General features: G+C 35.5%; 1 protein-coding gene across 1 annotated transcript; it reads left to right on the top strand.

The window, feature by feature from the left end:
- The first annotated feature begins 1597 nt into the window (after positions 1–1597).
- Positions 1598–7048, top strand: LOC126716569 (protein PLANT CADMIUM RESISTANCE 7-like). Its single transcript, XM_050417385.1, has 4 exons — positions 1598–1771; positions 2094–2165; positions 2283–2498; positions 6805–7048. Exons 1-4 carry the CDS (start codon positions 1654–1656, stop codon positions 6888–6890), a joined length of 492 nt encoding a protein of 163 aa, XP_050273342.1. The 5' UTR covers positions 1598–1653; the 3' UTR covers positions 6891–7048.
- The last annotated feature ends 15336 nt before the right edge of the window (positions 7049–22384 follow it).

The raw sequence follows: 22384 nt of genomic DNA, 5'->3' as shown, positions 1-22384 counted from the left end.
GTCTAACATGGTACTGATAGTATCAACTACATTTCAATATTCCTTATTTACTTGATTAACAACCAACAATACTGGCTCAAACTTGACTTGTTCTGATCATACCATGTAATATGTAAGTCTTGACTTCCAGGGGCAAGCTCACTGCTCACGGATGTATAGATAGACATGCCCCAGCTCTTTAAGAACTGAATCTACTTGGGTGCCCTTACATATGAACCTAGCTCCGTGATATCATTGATTAATGTAATAACCATTTTAATTAATTACTTTGGTGTTGATGAAATCCTTTCTAGTACTGTACCTCATTCATTTTTTGTTAAGGGAAAATTTATAATTTCCGCACCCAATTTAGTTGGTTTTAATCACAATTAATTCAACCCATTACCCATACATTTTCAACTGCTACATTTGAATTCCTTAATGTTTAGACTAAAATGAAATTGTGAAGTTCCATCCAAAAACAAATTAACTATTTTATTTTAATCAGATTTTAGGAGGTCTAGATGTAACAATTAGAAAGTTTACATAACTAAATTGTGAACTAAGAGCTTACCCAAAAAATACAAAAATTACTGACTTAGATTAAACTATAACGGTTTTATTTTAGTCCAAATTTTTAGAGAGAGAGAGAGAGAGAGAGAGAAAAGATGAGGTGGGAGGAAAAAAGTGGAGTCTGGACATTAAACATCCAAATTCCCTTTAAGAAAAAAGAAAATTTATAAATTTTTTATTTGAATGTTCAACATTTTGATTTACTTTTACAAAAAAAAAATTGGGATTCAGATTATCGAAATCCCATTACAACCCCAAATGCAAAATTAATTTGACTAATAGTATTTATTTGCCTATTGCCTCAAATTATGGATAAGATCAAATCACAAGGCCTGCAGGGTCCGTTACCTTTAATTTAACCTTCCATATATTGTCAAAGAGACTGTAATTAATACTTGACCAGCTAGCATAATATGATTGAATATTAGCACTAAATGAATGTACACTACCTTACCAATTTAAGTAGAAAATGTATTCAACCATATGTACTTCAGTACTTGGGCTGATAGGTTGAGATCACGCACTTACCCACATGCAGCGCACACACAGGGAAACAGTCAATTAATATTACTTTAATCTAACAACTTGAGAAGAGGATATTAATTCCACCTAGAAAACTATTTTAAACAATTTAACCATTAATAATCAAAGACCAAACTTTCACACAAGTCTTCTAGCCAAAGAGATAAAGAGAGAGAGACAGAAGGAAAAACCTCTAACAAATTCAAGGGCAACCTATGGAGCTTTGCACTATAAGACGGAATACCATAAAAATTAAGCTCTCTCTCTCTCTCTCTCTCTCTCTCTCTAAATATATCTAGCATAGTACAAGAATGCCTAATTATAAAAGGCCAAAATTGTAAAAGTCAAAGGTCCTAATTAAAAAAAAAAAAATATATATATATATATATATATATATTGGAATCACATGCAACTACCTACTACAATCTAAAATATTAGGTTCAAAAAATAAATCCCCAAAGTCAAAGTCGGGTGGGCAGTGGGCTGGGCAAAAGTAGCCTTATAAGTGAACCCGCCAACAGTGCTCTGTATTTCACATCCTCTTTCCTGTTGTTTTTCTCGTTTTTTCCAATCTCTAAAATGAATCCTAACGAGTCCAAAACTGAATCAACTCCTCAAGCACCAGCTTCCGACACTTCTCCACCTGAGGGGCAATGGTCCACCGGTATATGTGGTTGTTTTGATGATGTGACCAGCTGTAAGGGGATCCTCTTTTTTTTTTTTTTTTTTTTTTGAAAAAAGAAAAAAAAAAAAGGAACTTTATACAGAAATATATAGTATGATCTTTTTTGAACTTCTAACGGTGCAACATGCATAAATTGCAAATTTTATATTGAATTTGTTTTGAACATATATGCTGAAATGGAAGTATATAAATAAGTTATAAAGTGTAAGATTTTTGTTTTGAACGTCATTTGGTACATATATCGATCTCTTACTACAACAAAAATTGTATCAAAGAAAACTACCTGCAAACTAACAAATTCTATTGTTTTCTCTCTCTCAAACTACCTCCAAAGGCTGTGTTACCTGCTGGTGTCCCTGCATTACCTTTGGCCGCACTGCTGAGATAGTTGACAAGGGAAAAATATGTTAGTAAGCAAATTCTACTAAAAAGAATATTAGGAGCAATTTTATATATATATGCTTGTGCTTATAGATTTAGTTTCTTTAATTTGCCTGTTTGATTTTTGGCTACATGCATGCAGCTTGTTTTACCGCGGCCCGAAACTGTTTCATGCTTGCCTATGTTTTTGGAATTGGCGCATGTATATACACATGCACATACCGAGCCAAACTGAGAGCCCACTATTCCTTGCCACCAAAGCCGTGCGGGGATTGCTGTGTCCATTACTTCTGCTTTTATTGCGCTCTTTGTCAAGAGCACCGCGAGCTCAAAAACCGTGGATTAGACCCTGAAGGAGGTACCTAATATCAATATCAATATTTTATTATATATATATATATTAACAAGCATAACCTCAAATGCCATGTTGGTCTAAGTTTATGCCATGTTATGTTTCTAAAAACTGATAAAATTAAAAAAAAAAAAAAAAATTATGAAATATGATACATTTCTTGAGACCCTCTTTATTCAAAGCTTTCACCTTAACAAAATTTGCATTTATATAATTCATTAAATTTATCAATGGATTAAATGTTTATATTAATTTTTATAAGTGAGCATTAATTATTTATATAAGAAGATTATTTTTATAATTTTTTTTTTAAAGAGTTTCAACTTATGTTATTCGCTTTTGATGATAGTTCTATCATCAGATTAAGACATTAATCAGTTTTTGGTGTAGGCCAAAATTGAACTCCAGATCTCTTATTCAACCATCAAAGTCTTTACCAGTTGAGTTAACTAGAACTTACTTTTATAAATTTGATATAAGAAATTATTTTTTTAGTAGTCTAAGTGCTAGTTTGGATAGCACTTTTATTTGCTGCGTCTGCGTTTCCTCCTTCCTTTCCTTTTTTTTTTTTTTTTTTTGCCTTTTCAGCCGCAATGGTTGACCCATTCTCCGGTGAACAGTGTATTTATGCACTGTTCACGGTCCCACAAACTTCACTTTTTATCAACTTTTTCACTAAAAATGGGTCCCACAATACTATTTACATATTTAAAAATTATTTTGCTATAGTGTTTTCAGTTTTCAGTTTTCAGTTTCAGCAAAATAAGTTATATCCAAACACACCCTAAATATCTTTTATATCACTAAGAAAAGTTTAATGGGCTAAATGTATTTATTTTTACTTTTTAAATTATATGTGGTACACAAGTTATTCAAATTTATTTTTCCAAAATTTATATGAAAATGTATTGATTAAGAATATGGTATTCTTGCTTGAATTTAATTACTTTTTGACAATAATGGAAACAGAATCAAGTAAAAGGGTGACTTATAATATAATTATTTAGTCCAAGAAGCTGATTTCGTACAAAGTATTTATCGTACCAATATGTACGCAAGTACAAAAATGTTGATGTTCCGTTCTGATTTAAGTACTGGCCTTACTGGTCATGTACCAAACATATGGCAAAATAAATCGGCCGGATTTCAGTGGAAAATTAAAAACTAGTCCGTTAAAAACAAAATGAATGAAAAAGGTGAAGTAAGCAGTAATAAAAATATATTACGGTAAACGCAACCATTTTCCATTAGGACCCATTCCACCTCATAATTTCCTTTTCTTCTTCGTCTTTCGTTTTAATTTCGTTTCAAGACTCTGAGGTTTTTGGGTATTAAATATATGATAACTAGCATGTAACTTTATGCAAAGCATAGATACATTTAAAATTAAACAAAATTATAAAAATATAAATAATTAGTCAAATTAATTTTTTTTTAAACATGTAACGCATGCAGTCATGCATATATACATATGAATATATTTAAAATTAAATACAATTTTTATTATAAAATATAGATAAGTAGTCAATTTTTTAATAAAGTAAACTTAATTAGTCATCTATTAAAATTCTTATCTAAATTTAATATTATTTATGACCATTTTTTTCCAATTTTTAATAAGATAGAACGTGTAGTGATTTTTGTTATACAGTTATTTTTATTTTATTTATTTTTTGAGAAACATGCGGTGATTTTTATTGAGTATATGTTATTTTTTTTTTAATTTTATAGTTTATTAATATTAGATTCTTAGTATTTTGTACTCATTAACTCACTTGACACAAAGATTAAAAAACTTAAGAAGACACAAGGCACAAGCTTAAGTAGATAATTATGCTGTAGTTCCCACATAAATTTAGACACATAGCACAAAATTGGATTATAATTTCAGATTCTAATTCAATTTTCTCTCAATTTTACCTATTAATATATATATATATATATATATAGATGACTTATAAATTTGAATTGTTTTTAGTTATATGATTATGTTTTTTATGGTTTATTGTATTGGACTCATCGTTTTCTACACTAAATTAACTAATTTGTCACAAAAATTTTAAAATTTAGATTAGATAGGACACGTGGCACAAAATTCTAAAATTTAGATTAGATGAGACAAATGGCATGAAATTAGACTCTAATTAAATTCCAATTTGAAACTTAATTAAATTTTCTTTCCCTGCTTTACCTATTATTACTATTATAATTATTATTATTATATATATAGATGAGTCCTCATTTTATATTTTTCAAACCCTTTAGCTTTTTGTTGAGTGGGCAGTGTGCCTTCACAGCCACCCACTTGAAATAAGGTTGGTTGGACAAATTCAAACCACCCTTTGTTAATTGGAAAAATCAAGCAATAGATATATATAATTAATGATCTGTCAATTCTAGTTTGTGTGATCTGCCATATGCCATCAAACTTCTTGTGCGTTTCATAATAATAATAATAATATTAATGAGATAGACAACATTTAATCTAGAGGTTAACCTATTAAATAAGATATAGATTTATAATTATTTCAACAAATTATATAAAATTTGACTACTGGACACATACAAATTAACAAATATATCTATTTATTTATATAAATCAATATATTAAATAATAAATAATTTTAAAATGGCACACCAATATTAACTAATATTGAAATATTTCGTTTCTTGATAATAAAAAAAACCAAAATAACCTCTAGTAAGGTATTGACTCCTTTGGTTTAGTAAATTGAGAAATATCTTTATATCTTTTATTATCATAATCATAATTATTTATATTTCCTTTCTTTACAATGACTTGTGATATAATTAGACCTATTTTCTTAAATATTATAACATGTGAGTATTATACATGATTCTTATATATATATATATATGAGATGGGTTCAAGTTACACCTGGTGTAACTCTAAAAAGTTACACATTTTTTAAACCATTGGATTGAAGTAGATCCAACGATCAAAAACAACCCTCATTAATGCTAATTTTCTTATTAGAATCTTATTAATTGTCCCTCATTTATTATATTTTATATCTGTCTCTAAACCCAAAAAAAAAAAAAATGTTATATTTGACTCTCTCTCTACGTTTCTCTCTCTATCTCTTTCTCCTCCACCGTCTTCTTGATGATAAAGGGTGTGTGAATGTGAATTCCTTTGAAAGATTTTGGGTGCAGATCAATGGTTTTCATATGCAACTTGGAGTCTGGAGACTTGAGTTATTTTATACAAATTATCCACCACTCGCCTATTGATGTGTTAGCAATTAAAGATTGTGATGACCTTATGGATATTAGTATCATTGCAGAGAAACTCCGAAAACTTCATCTACTTTGGCATCCTTATAATAAATCTTCTAGCGTTGGATCATTGAAAATCTTGGCTCCTTCCTAATCTTGAAAATTTTCGTTGGGGTGGACATGTCTTGGATTACCATTGCATAGAAGATTTCTGGAGTAAGTTGAATCTCATAACTACTCTCAGGTTATCTGATCAATTATACGAATCTTTGACCAAGTACCATTTGAAAGAAATCCCAATTGAGCGGTGTGATTGTTGTTTTATAATTTATTCTCCTATAGCAACCTTGCCTTACTTCATATTCAATCACATACTCAGTTGGGTTTTTCTTCAAACACGTAAAGATCACTTTAATTTGCATTTGTATTTACTAGCTTGAGTAGCTTCTAAAGGTTAAAATGTCATTTCATATATTGCAAAAAATTATTATGTTATCTGGGTTTTGTATAAAATAACTCAATTTTCCTTCTTTTGGTTGTATTTCAAGCTTTAAACATTTTCATATCCAAATTTTATGCTATTGGCTTTTAGTTTCCAGGTTGCATATGAAACCCATTGGTCTGCACCCAAAATCTTTCAAAGGAATTCACATTCACATAGAGATAGAGAGAGAAACGTAGTGAGAGACTCAAATATAACAAATTTTTTTTTGGGGGGTTTAGAGACAGATATAAAATATAATAAATGAGGGATAATTAATGAGATTATAATTAGAATATTAGCATTAATGAGGGTATTTTTTTGACCGTTGGATCTACTTAAATCCAATGGTTTAAAAAAGGTGTAACTTTAAAAAGTTACACCAGGTGTAACTTGAACCCGTCTATATATATATATATATATATATATATATATAGATATATTATTATCAAATTTGTAAAATTAACTTATAGGGGATATACGCTAGATATCGACTATAGTTATTACAATGATACACCAAGAATAAACATGATCTATTATTCATTATTTTAATTTGTTCCTTTTTTTTTCTTGGTGATGGATGTGATAAAGGTTGGGTAGCAGCCGAGGCTAATGCTAAGAAATTGAGGGGCAGAACCACAGCACCTCCAGTTCCTTCACCAGGCATGACTCGTTAGGGCTTGCTTTCATGGCTGTTCTTCATTCGTACTAATGTTTAGTTTGTAATTTGTTCCTTTGATGATATCTCAAGACCTAGTGCGCGCATTTTCTTGTTTTTCTCAATTTCTTTAGGTTTAAAACATCTCTGTGTTGTACCCGAAATTCAATTGTGTTTGGTTTTGTGTGCTCTAAAATAAGGAAATTAAAACAACTATGTGTGGTAAGCTAAATGGAATGAGTGGTGATGTGTTAAATTAATTTAGTTTTTTTTTTTGAGAAACCAGACTGATATTTTATTGAAAAATTAACTTGCCAAATTGGCTACATCTTGTTGAACAATATTGAATAATGGATCGGGAACTCCCTCCATCCAAACTACATAGCTTGAGACATTAATAGAATATCTCGCTAGACTATGTGCTAATCTATTGCCATCTCTACTACAATGAGAGTATAGCAATTTTGCATAATGACTAGAGAAAACCGTGGCATCATGAAGTAAAGGTTCCACTGAAGCAATTGAGTGGCCACCTTTGAATGAGTTTATAAGCTGCTCTGAATCACCTTCCAGGACAGCCTCTGTTATGCCTATTTCCGCACCAAACTCCAGTGCCCGAGCAGCAGCTACTGCTTCAATCTCAATGGGCTGCATAGCAGGTGCAACGGATTGAGCAAGAGAGGCCATGACAGCCCCTGTGTGATCCCGAATAACCACCCCAATCCCGCTCATATTTTCCTGCTTGAAAATTGCGCCGTCGAAATTTATTTTGAAGCTTCCTGCATCAGGTGGTTTCCACTTCACTCGCCGTCGAGGTAAGGGCGCTGGTTTGGCTGGAATTGTAGCCATGAATTCCTCCAGTTTTACCTTCGCCTGGGCTTCAATCATGTCCGATGGGCAGCAAGGCTTGTTGAGCCGAATCTGATTCCGTTGATTCCATAAGCTCCACGTCACCATTGCAAAGAGCTCCGGATTACCACTGTTTTGAAGTATCCATGATAATAGCTCCTTGAAGTTGACTGGGCTTATGTTGTTGCAGCCGTTCCACTCTGATGATGTCCAGGCAGCCCTGTTCTTACTGCAAGACCACAGAGCATGTAACGTGGTTTCATCCTCCATCATACAACGATCGCACCTGCCATTCTCCAGAATGTGTCGTCGCTGCAAATTTGCTTTTGTTGGGACTGCCTCACGACTTGCTCTCCACAGAAAATTTTTTATCTTGTTTGGGACTCGCAAATCCCAAATGCTTTGCCAGAAAATTCTGTCCTCTGCCTGTGCTTCCGTTGCCTCTGAAACATCATCTTCATGCTGTAAAAATCTGTAACCAGATTTGCAATTATACTTCCCTGTCGGAGTCCATGGCCAAAACAGCTTGTCTTCAGTGGGGAACCTTGACAGCGGAATTGATTTAATGATGGCAGCTTCCTCCGGAGCAAAAAGGCCATCAAGCACATCATCATCCCAAGTCCTTGAATCTTCCTTGATGAGTTTGTCGACTGTGGCTTCCTCCCAACCTTCAAGAATGGGTGATAAAATTCTCGCCGGAGGTTTAGATGGTAGCCAAACATGATGCCACACCTTCACTTTCTGCCCATCGCCTATTCTCCAACATGCACCCCTTTTGATCACATCTCTCCCTTGGAGTATGCTTTTCCAAGCATAAGAACCTCGGCTAGATTCTGGCGCCTCCATGATTGAACAATTTGGAAAAAAACGAGGTTTGAAAACCTTGTAGAATAGGGAAGTTTTATCCTCCAATAACCTCCAAGCTTGTTTGGCCAAGAGGGAGTCATTGTGTAGGGCTAAGTCACGGAAGCCCATACCCCCTTCCTTTTTGGCTTTTTTCAACTCATCCCATTTTAGCCAATGAACCTTTCTCTTCTCCCCTCGTTGTCCCCACCAAAACTTCCTAACCATCACCTCAATTTCATTGCATAACCCCACAGGTAATTTGAAGCAACCCATTGCATACGTAGGTATGGCTTGGATGACCGCCTTAATAAGCACCTCCCTTCCGGCTTGGGAAAGGAGTTTTCCTTCCCATCCTTGCAGCTTCCTCCACACTCTCTCCTTAATATAATTAAAGCTTGCTTTTTTTCCCCTTCCAGTCAAAGATGGCAGCCCCAAATATTTTTCAAAGTGGTGGATTTCACGGACTCCCAGGATGCCTTTGATGATTTGACGGCTTGCTTCTGTAACTGCTTTGCTGAAGAATAAAGCTGTTTTCTCCCTGTTTAATTTTTGGCCAGAGACTTCTTCATATGTTGATAGCAACTCCAAAACTTTACTGCATTCTTCGGAATTGGCCCTACAAAAGAGAAGGCTATCATCTGCAAAAAATAAGTGGGTTAGTTTGGGTCCTCTTTTGCACAAACTGAATCCGTGGATGTCACCATTATTTGCTGCTTTATCTATAAGGCCATGAAGGCCCTCAGTGCAAAGGAGGAATAGAAAAGGGGAGAGGGGATCTCCTTGTCTAAGCCCTCGTGAAGGGTGAATCATACCCTTAGGTTCTCCGTTTACAAGTATAGAGTAGGTGACTGATCGCACACACACCATAATAAGCCCAATCCACCTTTCTGAAAATCCCATTTTCCTCATCACATTTTCTAAGAACACCCACTCAACCCTATCATAGGCTTTACTCATGTCAAGCTTCAAAGCCATAAAACCCGATGCACTTGAATTATAATTTTTCATGCAATGTAAAGTTTCGAAGGCAATAAGGATATTATCTGATATGAGGCGGCCTTTGGCAAAAGCAGATTGGTTTTCATTTATAACTGAATTGAGGAATTTTTTTAGTCTATTGGCAAGGACTTTTGCAAAAATTTTGTAAAGCACATTGCATAAACTAATAGGGCGATAATCTGACACTAAGTTTGGGGTTTTCTTTTTTGGTATTAGAGTAATAAAAGTGTGATTCAGTGGATGTGGGATAGTACCTGAGTTTAACCAGGATAGTACCGAGTGAGTAACATCACCTTCTATCATAGGCCAAAAATGCTGGAAAAACAAGGGGGGCATTCCATCAGGTCCTGGTGCCTTCATAGGTGCCATTTGTTTCAATGCTTGGAGTACTTCCCATTCCTCAAATGTACTAGTCAATTCACTATTCATATCATCAGTGATCACTTGAGGAATGTGGCTTAGAGCTTCATGTTGAGTGGGCGGATTTGAGGTAGTGAACAAGTCACTGTAGTAGTGAATGAGGATACCAGCTACTTCATTCGATCCTTCCTTCCAAACTCCATGGCTATCCTTCAACCCTAATATCACATTTTTCCTATACCGGTGAGAGGCTCGACTATGGAAAAATTTAGTATTTCCATCTCCATTTTTTAGCCAAAGAATTCGAGAGCGTTGATTCCACATCCTTGTTTCTCGATCCAACAACTCATTTATCTCTCTTTGCAACTCTTTGATCCGTACATTGCTTCCAGATCTCAAAGCCACTGCTTCCTCTTCAACTAGCATATCCCTTTTCTTTTTTAGCTCCCTCCTCACATTCCCAAATACATTGTAATTCCACCATGACAAGTCTTTTCCACATTTTTCAATTTTTCCAAGGATTTCCTTATTAGGATCTAATGATACACATGACCTCCATGCTTCTTCAACCACCTCCCCACACCTACTATCCGCTAGCCACATCTCCTCAAACCTAAAAGGTTTTTTATAGGATGGAATTTCAATTCCTGAAGGGTTGATAAACAATGGGCAGTGATCCGAGGAAAGACAGGGTAAATGATGAACTTTTGTGCCTGGAAACCTCAAAAACCACGGATTGGTTGCTAATCCACGGTCTAGTCTCTCCCAAATCGAATGTCCGTCATTGAAGTGCTTTGCCCAAGTGAAATTTGGGCCTGTGAAACCCAAATCCATAAAACTGCACTCATCGATAACATCCCGGAAAGCTTGCATTTGACTATTTTCACGACATACACCTCCTCTCTTTTCTTCCTGTCTTGTGATTTCATTGAAGTCCCCTGCACACAACCAAGGAATGTGCGGCTTATTATTTAGGGTTCGTAGCTTTGTCCATGCCTCATGCCTTCTATGTGTCACTGGTTCGCCATAGAAACCCGTGAACCGCCATTCTTGAGGAGTGTTTTTCTCAACAATTGCATCAATGCAATACTTTGATGAATCTTCCACTGAGACTTGAATATCTTCCTTCCACAACAAAACCAAACCACCACCTCTTTGGCCACTAGGAACTGACCATTTATTTCTGAAACTAAAATTTCGTAACACTTCAGCTAGCCTTGTATCGTCTGTCCATGTCTCGGCTAAAAACACAACAGCAGGATCTTTTGCCCGAATGTAATCTCCAAGCTCTCTCACTGTACGTGGGTTCCCAAGCCCACGACAGTTCCAAACTAAGAGACTCATTGTGTAGGGCGGGGCTGAGCATCAGCCACCGCCAACTTTGAAGAAATAATCTCAACAGAAACCGCGCGTTTTTTGCTTGGTAAACCATTGGGATTGGAGAGTTCCTCATACACTCTTTTGCTTGATAGCACCGATTCAATAGTGCTGGATTTTCCGGTCAGCTTGCTGGGTCCATCTGCTCTGTTCAACCTCTTCCATGACCCTTGTTGCCGTGGAGATGGAATATTCTGTGCTTCAGTAGTTGCTGCACGTGGGTTTGCATGATAGACACCCTCTAGGAGTTTAGAAACCCTAGCCGCCTCCTTTACTTCCTCACTAGTCACGTGCATATTGATTGGAGCTTCAGCAGTCAAGGAATCGGTTACTGTAATTGGCCCGGCCTTTAATGTAGACAGCCCCTCCTCAATTTCAGCAATCTCAGAAAGGAAAGTTTCCTTTTGCGTCGATTCCCTTGATTTCCTAGCTTGATCCGGGTCATTATTGGAAGGGAGTAAATGCGGATTAATTTCTGATGGGCTGGCAGTCCGTTCCCCTACAGGTGGCTCATCAAACTTCACTTCAGCACCTGCCTCTCTCTCTAATTTATTCTCCAACGGACCATCCTGATGAATGCGCTGCTCAAAAACCGTTGGAGAGTTAAGTGCATCAGTTGTAACCGATCCACTTAAATGGTCCATTGATAATTCCACGTTGCAATGGTCCACGTCAGCTGGTGTTGTTTGAGCTGCCGAGGACACCGTGGACTTTGCCGGAGCTTGCCTTGACTGAACCGGAGCTGTTTGAGTAGACGTGCTTCCTTTTTTTTTGTGAAAAATTCCGGGCACTGAGATTACGTTTTTTTGTACTCGACGTACAGGTGGAGCACGAAGCCAAGGACCAAATTTCTGTTCTTCAACTTTTAGGGAGCCTTCACTATCAAGCCACACCTCACAATCCCTATCATCATGGTTAAGACAACCGCACCAATAGCAAATATTAGGTAGGCGCTCGTATTTGAAAGATACCCACTTTTCTCTGCCTTGTCCAACTGATACCATTCTTCCTCGACTTAGTGGACGAGTGATATCCACGTTGACTCTTACCCTCATAAAACACCCCCCATTCATCTCCGTCTCAGACTTCCGGACAACCGTGCCCACAGTACTACAAATCCCTTCCGCCACCTTTGGGTTCATGAACCGCACTGGGATGTCATGCACCTGCACCCAAAACATTGTGCTATTAAATTTTAAATCCTCAATTGGCTCATCCTTGTCGTAACGTTGCAGCACCAAAAGGTGCTTGTCAAAGCTCCAAGGTTCATTAGAAAGAATGGAGTCTACTTCATGTTTATTATCAAACGTGAAGAGGACTATGTGGTTTCCCATATTTTTGATTTTGAAGCCATTCCTGGATCTCCACAATGGCATAAAAGTCGAAGCTATAGCTTCCATATTCAAAGCCCTTCTTGTATAGAATTTACCAGCAATGATGAATTCTGGCGTAGCCAATTCCTCCTCAAGGTCGAAAGTTGGCCCTTCTGTGTCCGAAATAGACAAACCTTTACAATGGTTTGCAAGATCCTCCATGAATTCTCTGTTTCCCTAACCCCCGAAAGAAAAAACCACTAGCCTTAAGGATAAACTTGTTACCTTAATTTAGTTTGTTTGCTTGTCTTTTTTTTTTTTTTTTTAAGGGCACCCACCAATTTGAACTGGCTTATGATACTTATTTTTTCAATTGTCAAATATAAAATATTGTAAAAGTAAATAAAAAAATATAGGAAAATAGGAATATAATTAAGATATTAATACAATCTATTTGCAATGTAGAGAATCAAAGTCCTGAACATGATATAATCAAGACAGTAGGATATAAATAAGATAATTTTTTTTTTTTAAAGTTATTATTTAGCACAAATAGACTCGTGTTAAAGCGGGTCTCACTTTGACACAATTAATAAATAACTCAGTTTTGTGTTGACCTCTAAACCCGCAACCAACTTCAAAATGGCTCAAATTATTAATTGTATCAAGACAAGTTCACTCCTTTTGACACATACCCGTTTAACCAAAATAAAAATAGTTTATGTAACCTACATATGACCTACTCAACGCCTACATATTTTCTTGGTTACAGTCCTTTTTTGGTTGTACGTGGATCCCATGTTTTGATCAATTTGATGTCTTATGTTGTGTTCGTGTGAAGGAATTGATAATTTCACATAAATTCACAAATGATGGGATTTTGCATCCCACTATTTAAAATTCCATCATATACCAATGACTTGATTTGGATATGAAATATATACCCAATGAAATTACAACACCATATCACAGATCATAATTCAGAAGCTCTCTCTTTGCTATACCCTCTCCTTCTGATCCCACTTCCACAAGCCCCTTCCTGATAAGAAATTAAATTTTACATTCTTTAATTTTTTTTTCCACTAAAAAGGAACCTAACAGAAGCTTCAATTTTGTTTCAATTTCTGAAAGTATCTCCTGAACCGTGGCCATTGACCCCCACAAAAGGGGCCCTGTAGGTCCTGACATCCTAGACCTTAATGGCGATGCAACAATTAATTGTCATATCTGGTAGGATATATCTGATTACTTTAATTACATCACTATCTTAAAAATTAAATCAATGAAATTTTGACATAAAATTAGTTTTAATTTTTTTTTTGAGAGTTAAAATTAGTTTTAATTATTTCAATTATGGACCAATCAAAATTAATTAATCATACTCATATAGTTTAAGTCATAGTATGCAAGAATGCACGCCAACAGTTAAAACTTGATATGGTGTTGGTAGACACACCATTGTTTGAAATTTGGAATTGAAGCCTCATTAGGTGAAATTTTTAGTTGGGATTTGGATTTTGGAGCCCGCAAATCCTAGCTGAAATTCCAATTTGAAAATTGAAAATTCTATCTCTCATTCGGACAAACCAAAATTTTCCATAACAAAATTTTGAATCTTATGTGATGATCGAAATCTACCTAGTAATGCTTTACCCGAACACACGATGATTGTTCTCTTACCTTATGTTTGAATGGAAGGGAGTAGAGTAAATTAGAGGGAACGGGAGGTGAGGGTTTAACGAACCTTATTTGGAAGTCTTTTTATGCTAACCTTGTTGTGTTGTTATACTATACTTTCTCATAGGAGTGGTAATTTGTATTTGCATGTTACGTTTGTGTCGTGTCGAGATATGAATATTTGACTATATGGGACATGAACACAACACATTTATTAAACAATTTAGGATTCATTAACCCTAACACGACCTATTTATTAAATAAGTTACTCTTTTATCAAATTTTATCAAAGTGAGAAAAAAAAAATTACAAATTTGAGTACTAACCCAATGATCTAAACTATATATATATATATATATATATAAAAAAAAAAAAAAAAAAAGCCAAACAAATAAGGTGAGGTGATGTGACATTAAGGTCTAAGAGTGAAAGGTGGCTATTGGGCTTGGGAGAACGAAACTAGGAAAGAAAATAAGTTTTATACCTAGAATTTTGAAAGGTATATTAGTAAAATGATATTTAATTAAATTGATCAAAATAGTTAAACGGATTTCGTAGGTTGAACACGAATATAATATTTTTATTAAAAAAAATCAGTTATATCAGATTTTGCAACCCTTAGGGCCTGTTTGGTACATGTGTTTAAAAACTAAAAATTGTTGTTTAAAAACTTTTGTGAAAATACGTGTGGATGAAAAAGTGTGTGGAAATACGTGAAATGTTGTTTAAAAACTGAAAATTGTTGTTTAGAAACACTCACCAAACACCCCCTTAGTTTCTCTTCTCACGGGATTTTGACCCACTAAGTTCCCTTACTAGATTCCAAAAAAAAAAAAAAAAATGGCTCTCTTACTTGAACGTGTGTCCCTCAAAAAGGTTTTTCTAACTGGTCCACAAGTTTCACCAAAATTGACTTCGTCAATGCAGAATATGCTCTTTCGTAAGTAGTATCCAAAACTAAAATTATTTCCTACCTCTATAGGTCTTCTTCGTCAACCGTACGTTGCATGTAAAAACAGTTTTCTTTAATGCTCCAACAACGAAGCAATATATTCAGGACATATTGATGCATACGGCAGTGATGGATGACGAGTCTTTTGGCTTAATATTGCTAAATTCGAAGTTAATTTGTGCTATAGGTACTGTTCCAACTTATTTAGGAATCTGAGGAAAGAGAGTGAATTTCGGCAATACCATTGCCGAAATTCAACAAAAGTAGGAGAGAGAAATTTTTTATTTTCGGCAACACCATCACCGAAATTCCTTCTGCCTATACCTGCTGCCCGAGTGGATGATCGAAGTGTGAGTGCACGCAAGGAAAACCAAACGTGGCAATGGCATTGCCGAAATAGGAGGGGAAATTTTTTTTTCCCTCCTATTTCGGCAATGCCATTGCCACATTTCACTTTTTTTTTTTTTTTTTTTTTTTAAGAAATGATATGTGCACACAATTTTTACAATAATTTTACAACATTTTCACAACAAATCACAGGTAATTAGTTATTATTAGTTAAAATTTGAATTTAACACAGATCACTTTTTTAATCCAACAATAACAACCTGCCACTTAAAATTTGTTGTAAAAATATTGTAAAAATTGTGTGCACATATCATTTCTTAAAAAAAAAAAAAAGAAAAAAAAAGTGAAATGTGGCAATGGCATTGCCGAAATAGGAGGGAAAACCACTTTTTTTTTTTTTTTTTTAAGAAATGATATGTGCACACAATTTTTACAATATTTTTACAACAAATTTTAAGTGGCAGGTTGTTATTGTTGGATTAAAAAAGTAATCTCAGTGTTAAATTCAAATTTTAACTAATAATAACTAATTACCTGTGATTTGTTGTGAAAATATTGTAAAAATTATGTGCACATATCATTTCTTTAAAAAAAAAAAAAAAAAAAGTGAAATGTGGCAATGGCATTGCTGAAATAGGAGGGGGAATTTTTTTTTCCCTCCTATTTCGGCAATGCCATTGCCACATTTGGTTTTCCTTGCGCGCACTCATACTTCGAGCACCCACTCGGGTAGTAGGTATGGGCAGAAGGAATTTCGGTGATGGTGTTGCCAAAAATCAAAAATTTCTCTCTCCCACTTTTTTTCTTTCTCTCTCCTATTTTTGTTGAATTTCGGCAATGGTATTGCCGAAATTCACTCTCTTTCCTCAGATTCCTAAATAAGTTGGAACAGTACCTTAACACAAATTAACTTCGAATTTAGCAATATTCAACCAAAAGACTCATGGATGACGGTTTTGAAGGACTTTTTTTTCGCTCAAACACCACCGATGTAGTCAACAAAAAGTTGTGGGAACGTATTAGCAGAAAGTATCCAACATTTCATGTATCATCATAAATTATAATAATGACTTTACGATTTGACATGTTTTTAGAATTATTCGCAATAATTCTCTTCTACCCATGCCCCTTTTTTATTTTTTTTATTTTAATTTGTTAGGGGCGTTGGGGAAAAATGATAATGTCTTTTTTCTTTGCATAAATACCCTATATGAGCCTTAGCCTTAAAATTTTGAGGATCTAGCTAAGATCCATATCTACACTTATATCCTAAGGAGTTAGTTAAGTTACAATTAAAGACTCATTGTAGTTATTGATAAACTCAAGATCTACTTAATAAACACCTGATGTGAGACTCAACACATTCTCGCACAATACATTCTCAACAAACAAATTAATCAAATCAAATTTGTACAATTTGGGCTATCATATTTTCCTAAACTCTAATGAGTATATATTAAAAAATTAATTAATAATATTCACAAAATGTCCTAAAATGAAAATAATTAATGATTCTTTTTTTTTTTATAAATCATAATACAAGATATATATATATATATATATATATAATTCTTGTGCACGTAAAGAAAACAATGACAAAATGAACATTAAGTCAAAAATGGAAAGTTATTTTTGTTAAGAAGTTCTCTCTTCCCCACCTCCCCCCCGCCCCCCGCCCCCTTTTAGGTGCTACTTGATGATGCCAAAATTGTTAGTTGAATTGATCGTCCAGACAGAGCGCAGTCCAGGCTCGTCAATGATCTTGCACGCAACTAAAAAGAAAACTCTGCTCGAATGGTCACCGGTGTAGTGTCAGCCACTGACTTTCTGATGGCAAAGTCAGATAAAAACAAAGTGGTGATAATGACAAGAACTTTAATTTCTGAGTGTTTATGTTTGTGTGAATGTACCTTTGGTGTCATTTAACGTTCCTTGGCTGCTTAATGAGAAGTCATGAAGACCCCAACAGTTGTATGTTCAACAGCTTCGCATTAAATATCGGCGTTAAGGCGCCTGTGGTCGTCCAGCCTGGATTGGATTAGCTCAATTTTTGTTTAGGACCTAATCAAATATAATATCCAGTGGTAGCTCTGGTTTCCTTAAAAGTCCTCTTCACTTAATTAGCTATCTTTATTGATGGGACCAACGAATCTTCTTGCCCAGACGATACTATAAGCCGCCTTCGTCCACCTTGCCACGTCATGGACAAAGTAAGGCAAGCCATTTAATGAAGGATTCAATGCCTCAAGCAGTTACAGGACAGGCTATCAGATCGTTGGAAGCTCATTAAAACCTACATCATTGAGCCCAAAGGTGTTACAAAGAGGCACTAAAGCCACAATAAAGGCCACAACGGCTAGGAGCAATGAAGCCATATATAAACATCCCCCAAGACCAAAAATGGTTCACATTCTGATATTCTAGTACGCCATTGTTCTAATATTTTCTAAAAAAGCCTTTACACACTAATTTTATCATCGGAGACTCTATGGCAAGCACCACACCAATGAACACCTAAAGAAGGCCCTTAATTAATGACGATTGCAGGCATAGGAACGAAGTTGCTAACTCATCTGGACGAGTCTACTTCACTGGCGATTTCTGCTTCATCATTTATTAATCAGATTCGAATCATCATCAAAATTCTAAACTTTGGGTAAAGTTTTTGTGGAGTTCTGTGTTTGTGGTCATGTATGCATCCAGCGAGGAAGTTTCAAGGTAGTGATACTCATGATTCATGAAGTTTCAAGGTAGGACCTAATTTCGTTTCAAAACTTTTTTCTTTTCTTTTTCTTTTTGAGGCTTTTAGGTAGGACCTAATGAGTACTCATTATATTTTTTTTCACCACTATTTCAAACCCTTTGTCTTTTTGTTGAGTGGGCAGTGTGGAATTTTTTTTCTAAATAACAATAAATATTAAAAAATTTAGTTAATTGTCACGTTTCAAAACAATGTTGAAAACTAGCATCTCGAATGTCTAAAACTCAAGTTCCAAGATAAAACTCGAGTTTTTAAGTCTCGATTTGTAAGTGGATTAGTTTAAAATGGGAAAAAAATCAAGCTGAAAAATCGAGTTTTAAAGACTCGATTTCCATAAATTGAATAAAAACGCCGCTATAGGTCTATAAAACGTCACTATAGGGCTTAAAAATGCCACTATAGGACTCCTTAAACCTGTACTTACAAAAAATTTTTTTGCAGGAAAACGTCGTTATAGGGCTTAAAAACGTCATTGTAAGACTTAAAAACGCCACTATAGGTTAAATTTTTTTTGCATGAAACTCGAGTTTTAAAGACTCGAGATCTATGTGGCATTTTCACACTCGCAAAGCGAGTCTTTTAGACTCGAGTTCTAATATGGATCTCGAGTTTCTAAAACTCGAGATACTACTTTCCTTTATTGTTTCAAACGTTGCCTAACTTACTATTTTGAATGGCTTAAAACATCTGTTATGCACAATACCTCGGGCAGTGTGCCTTGACAGCCACCCACTTGAAATAAAGTCTAAACAAATTCAAACCCCCTTTTGTTAATTGGAAAAATCAAGCAATATAGTAGTGTTTATTAAACACATTGTTTTACATATATCAATTCTAGTTTGTGTAATCTTCCATTTGCCATCAAACTCCGTGCGGTTTTCTAAATCGGAAGCGGGTTTTCCGGTTTCTCATTCCCAGAAATTTTCACAATAAAAATGAAAAAAAGTAGTTTGGGTCTTCATGGAGAGCAACTACCTGTTCGCTGGATCTGTTCTTCAGAGAAGAAAGATTGAGGAAGGGAGAGAAAGAGGTAAAGTAAGTGAAAGCTGAAGCTATGAAAGAGATATAATTTGTTGCTTTACTCTGTGTTTGAAAAACTGGGGAAGACGAAGTATGGTAGATACTGAAAAGTGAGGAGAGAAGGAAATGAAGACTGAGAAGCATATGTTGGGAAGAAAAGCTAATTAAAGACCAGAAGAAGCTATCAGATTCAGATTGCTTGGGAAACGTGACAATGGGAATGAGTTGGCTTTCTCTTTATTTGTTTAAAGGATTTTGTTAACAATGCCAGTTAGCTCCTGATAATCAACTGGTCCATTTATCATTTATCACAAATTCCACTTTATAGAAAATTGGCAAAATTTTACATTTTAGATGTGGTTTATCATTAAACTGACACACATTTAATATATATTCAGTTTTTTCTACATCCTTAAAAAAACATGAATAATTTATTTTAAATTTATTCGATTTTGGAACCCAATAATTCACTTTGTCACAAAAATTAAAAAATTAGATGGCACATGGTACAAAATTGAATTTCAATTAAAATTCAAATTTTCTCTTAAAAAATTAAAATATAACTTAGAATCTAATTGAATTTAGATTCTTTGATTTTTGCACTTAATAATTCACTTGATACACAAATTTAAAAATTAGATGAGACACGTGGCACAAAATTAGACTTCAATTTAAAATTTAATTGGGTTTTCTCTCAGTTTCGACTATTAATATATATATATATATATATATATTTCTTTATGTGGGGCCAGAGAATTTGTGATTCCGGCCTACTTTACGTTAGGGCTCAAGGCCCTCGCCGAGGAGAGACGTTGCCGAGAACATTCGAAGAAAGTCCCAATAGCCTAGAGATATAGCCGAGGACGATCCTGTCCTCGGCATCCCAAAGCGCTCTCAGAAGAAAGGGCGAGTACAGTAGGAAACGCATGAGGGTATAGTGTAGGAGCGGTTCAAGGGAAAACTGTCACTTCCGCATTAAATGCGTCAACAAACGTCCTGGCCGCATTAAGGGGGAAAGGACCCCTGAATAGTGTGGCGACAGAGAACAAAGGAAGGGCTGTCATTACTGCAATTAAGTACTCTACGCCTAACAGAGCCATGCTCTTCAGCTTTTACAATCACCCCCAACCACTTTGGGTATGGGCTGATAAGACCAGTATCAACCCTTTAAAGCTGAACCTACACGTGGACGTTCGAGAGAGGAAAAAAGCCAATATAAAAGGAGGAGGAAGCGTGCCTAAAGGAGGATGGTCTCCAGGGCCATTGAACCCTAGCATAAATAGAATAATAAGAACATTAAGCTCCTCGGACGAGATCCAAGGACCGGAGCCACTCAGGCCGAGCCGAGAAGAAAGTCTTCTTAGATAAATTCAGTTCACCTATGTGCAATTATCATGAACACCATGACTAATTACTGTCCGATGACCAAGGCCTAGCCTTTTAGCCCACTCTTTACAAATTTATTGCTTGAGCCTTTAACGTTCGAACCCAATACACCAATTTGGGATCGTTATAAATTGAGTCCTTACAATTGGCGCCGTCTGTGAGAAGGCTTGTGCGTTGGCACAGGCGGCGGTTAGTCATGGTAGGATCAAGCCCTTGTCAACAAGGGCCCCTCGAAGAAATAATTTTGGCAGTGGTGCAAGTTATGCGAAGGCCTCTCCATCATTTCCAACAGCACGCGGTTGTTGCCCTAACACAGCTCCCACTCAGGGCTATACTTCGAAGTGCCAGTGGCACGGGCAGTTCTTGGGGTTTCTAACATCAAGTCTATGCCCCACACCTTGGTCAAGGGGCTAGTCCTCGCGGGCCCAGTAGCCTGATTCACTAAATTCCTATAAGTGCTAGACAGAATCAAGGTCTTGCATGGTCCTCGGACTCAAACCTATGGGGAAACCAATTACTTCAAAAAGAAAGTGTTAGACAGAACCAAGGTCTTGTATGGTCCTCGAACTCAAACCTATGGTGAAACCAACTACTTCAAAAAGAAAGTGTTGGACAGAACCAAAGTTTTGCATGGTCCTCGGACTCAAACCTATGGGGAAACCAATTACTTCAAAAAGAAAGTGTTGGACAAAACCAAGGTCTTGTATGGTCCTCAGACTCAAACCTATGGGGAAACCAACTAAGGTAGAAAGTGGGGGGATTTCTATTCGATGTGGGATGACTAGGACTTTGCATGCATGCCGAGGTCGGCCAAGGACATTGCCAAGTATGCCGAGGACGTTGCAAAGCATGCCGAGGACGGCCAAGGACATTGCATGCATGCCTAGGACGTTGCCAAGCATGCCTTAGGTACCCACACTTTATATATAGATTTCTACATTTTAGTGTTTCATATAACACCTTAAAATACTAGCAGTTGGAAAAAAATATATTTATATATTTCATCATCACTAAATGGAAAGAAAATTCTTCAAAACGATCACATTTATTTTAGTAAAGGAAGCAAGGTTGTATGAATATATATATTCACCAGATTGATGAAAATCTTTGCTTGTATATTTGTTTAGAATACAATGGGTGGCCTTGGAGTAGTTCAATCTCCTGGAGTGTTATTTTACATGTTCAAATCCTTTTAACATCTTTTGAAACATCTACAACTATTGATCAAAGAAAACTACATGCAGCTTATAACAAATTCTATTGATCTTTCTCTCTCTCCACTAAAATTGTTTCAAATAGTTGGTACCCCAAAAAAAAAAAAATTAAGAATCGAAATCTCTATGTAAGTATTAGATTAAAAAAAAAAAAAAAAAAGAAGGCCAACAAATTAAAAATAAAAATAAAAAGCAAACAATGCCTCCACCAATTAATCCCTGTTAACCTTTTTTCTAAATCAATATATGTATACAGCCTTCACCATTTGAATGCTCTACTGTAGGAAGCCCCAGACTCGTCTTGTCAACAAAAACAATGAGATTCTCAGGATTGCCTATCTCTACTTTATTTACTATTATAAAAAAATAAATAAATAAATAAATAAAACTTAGAAAACTAGCCAACAAATT

The sequence above is a fragment of the Quercus robur genome, chromosome 3 (assembly GCF_932294415.1).
Source record: "Quercus robur chromosome 3, dhQueRobu3.1, whole genome shotgun sequence".
In the NCBI taxonomy this organism is placed as follows: Eukaryota; Viridiplantae; Streptophyta; class Magnoliopsida; order Fagales; family Fagaceae; genus Quercus; species Quercus robur.
The sequence above is the reverse complement of the archived record's forward strand: the minus strand, read 5'-3'. Positions and strand labels throughout refer to the sequence as shown.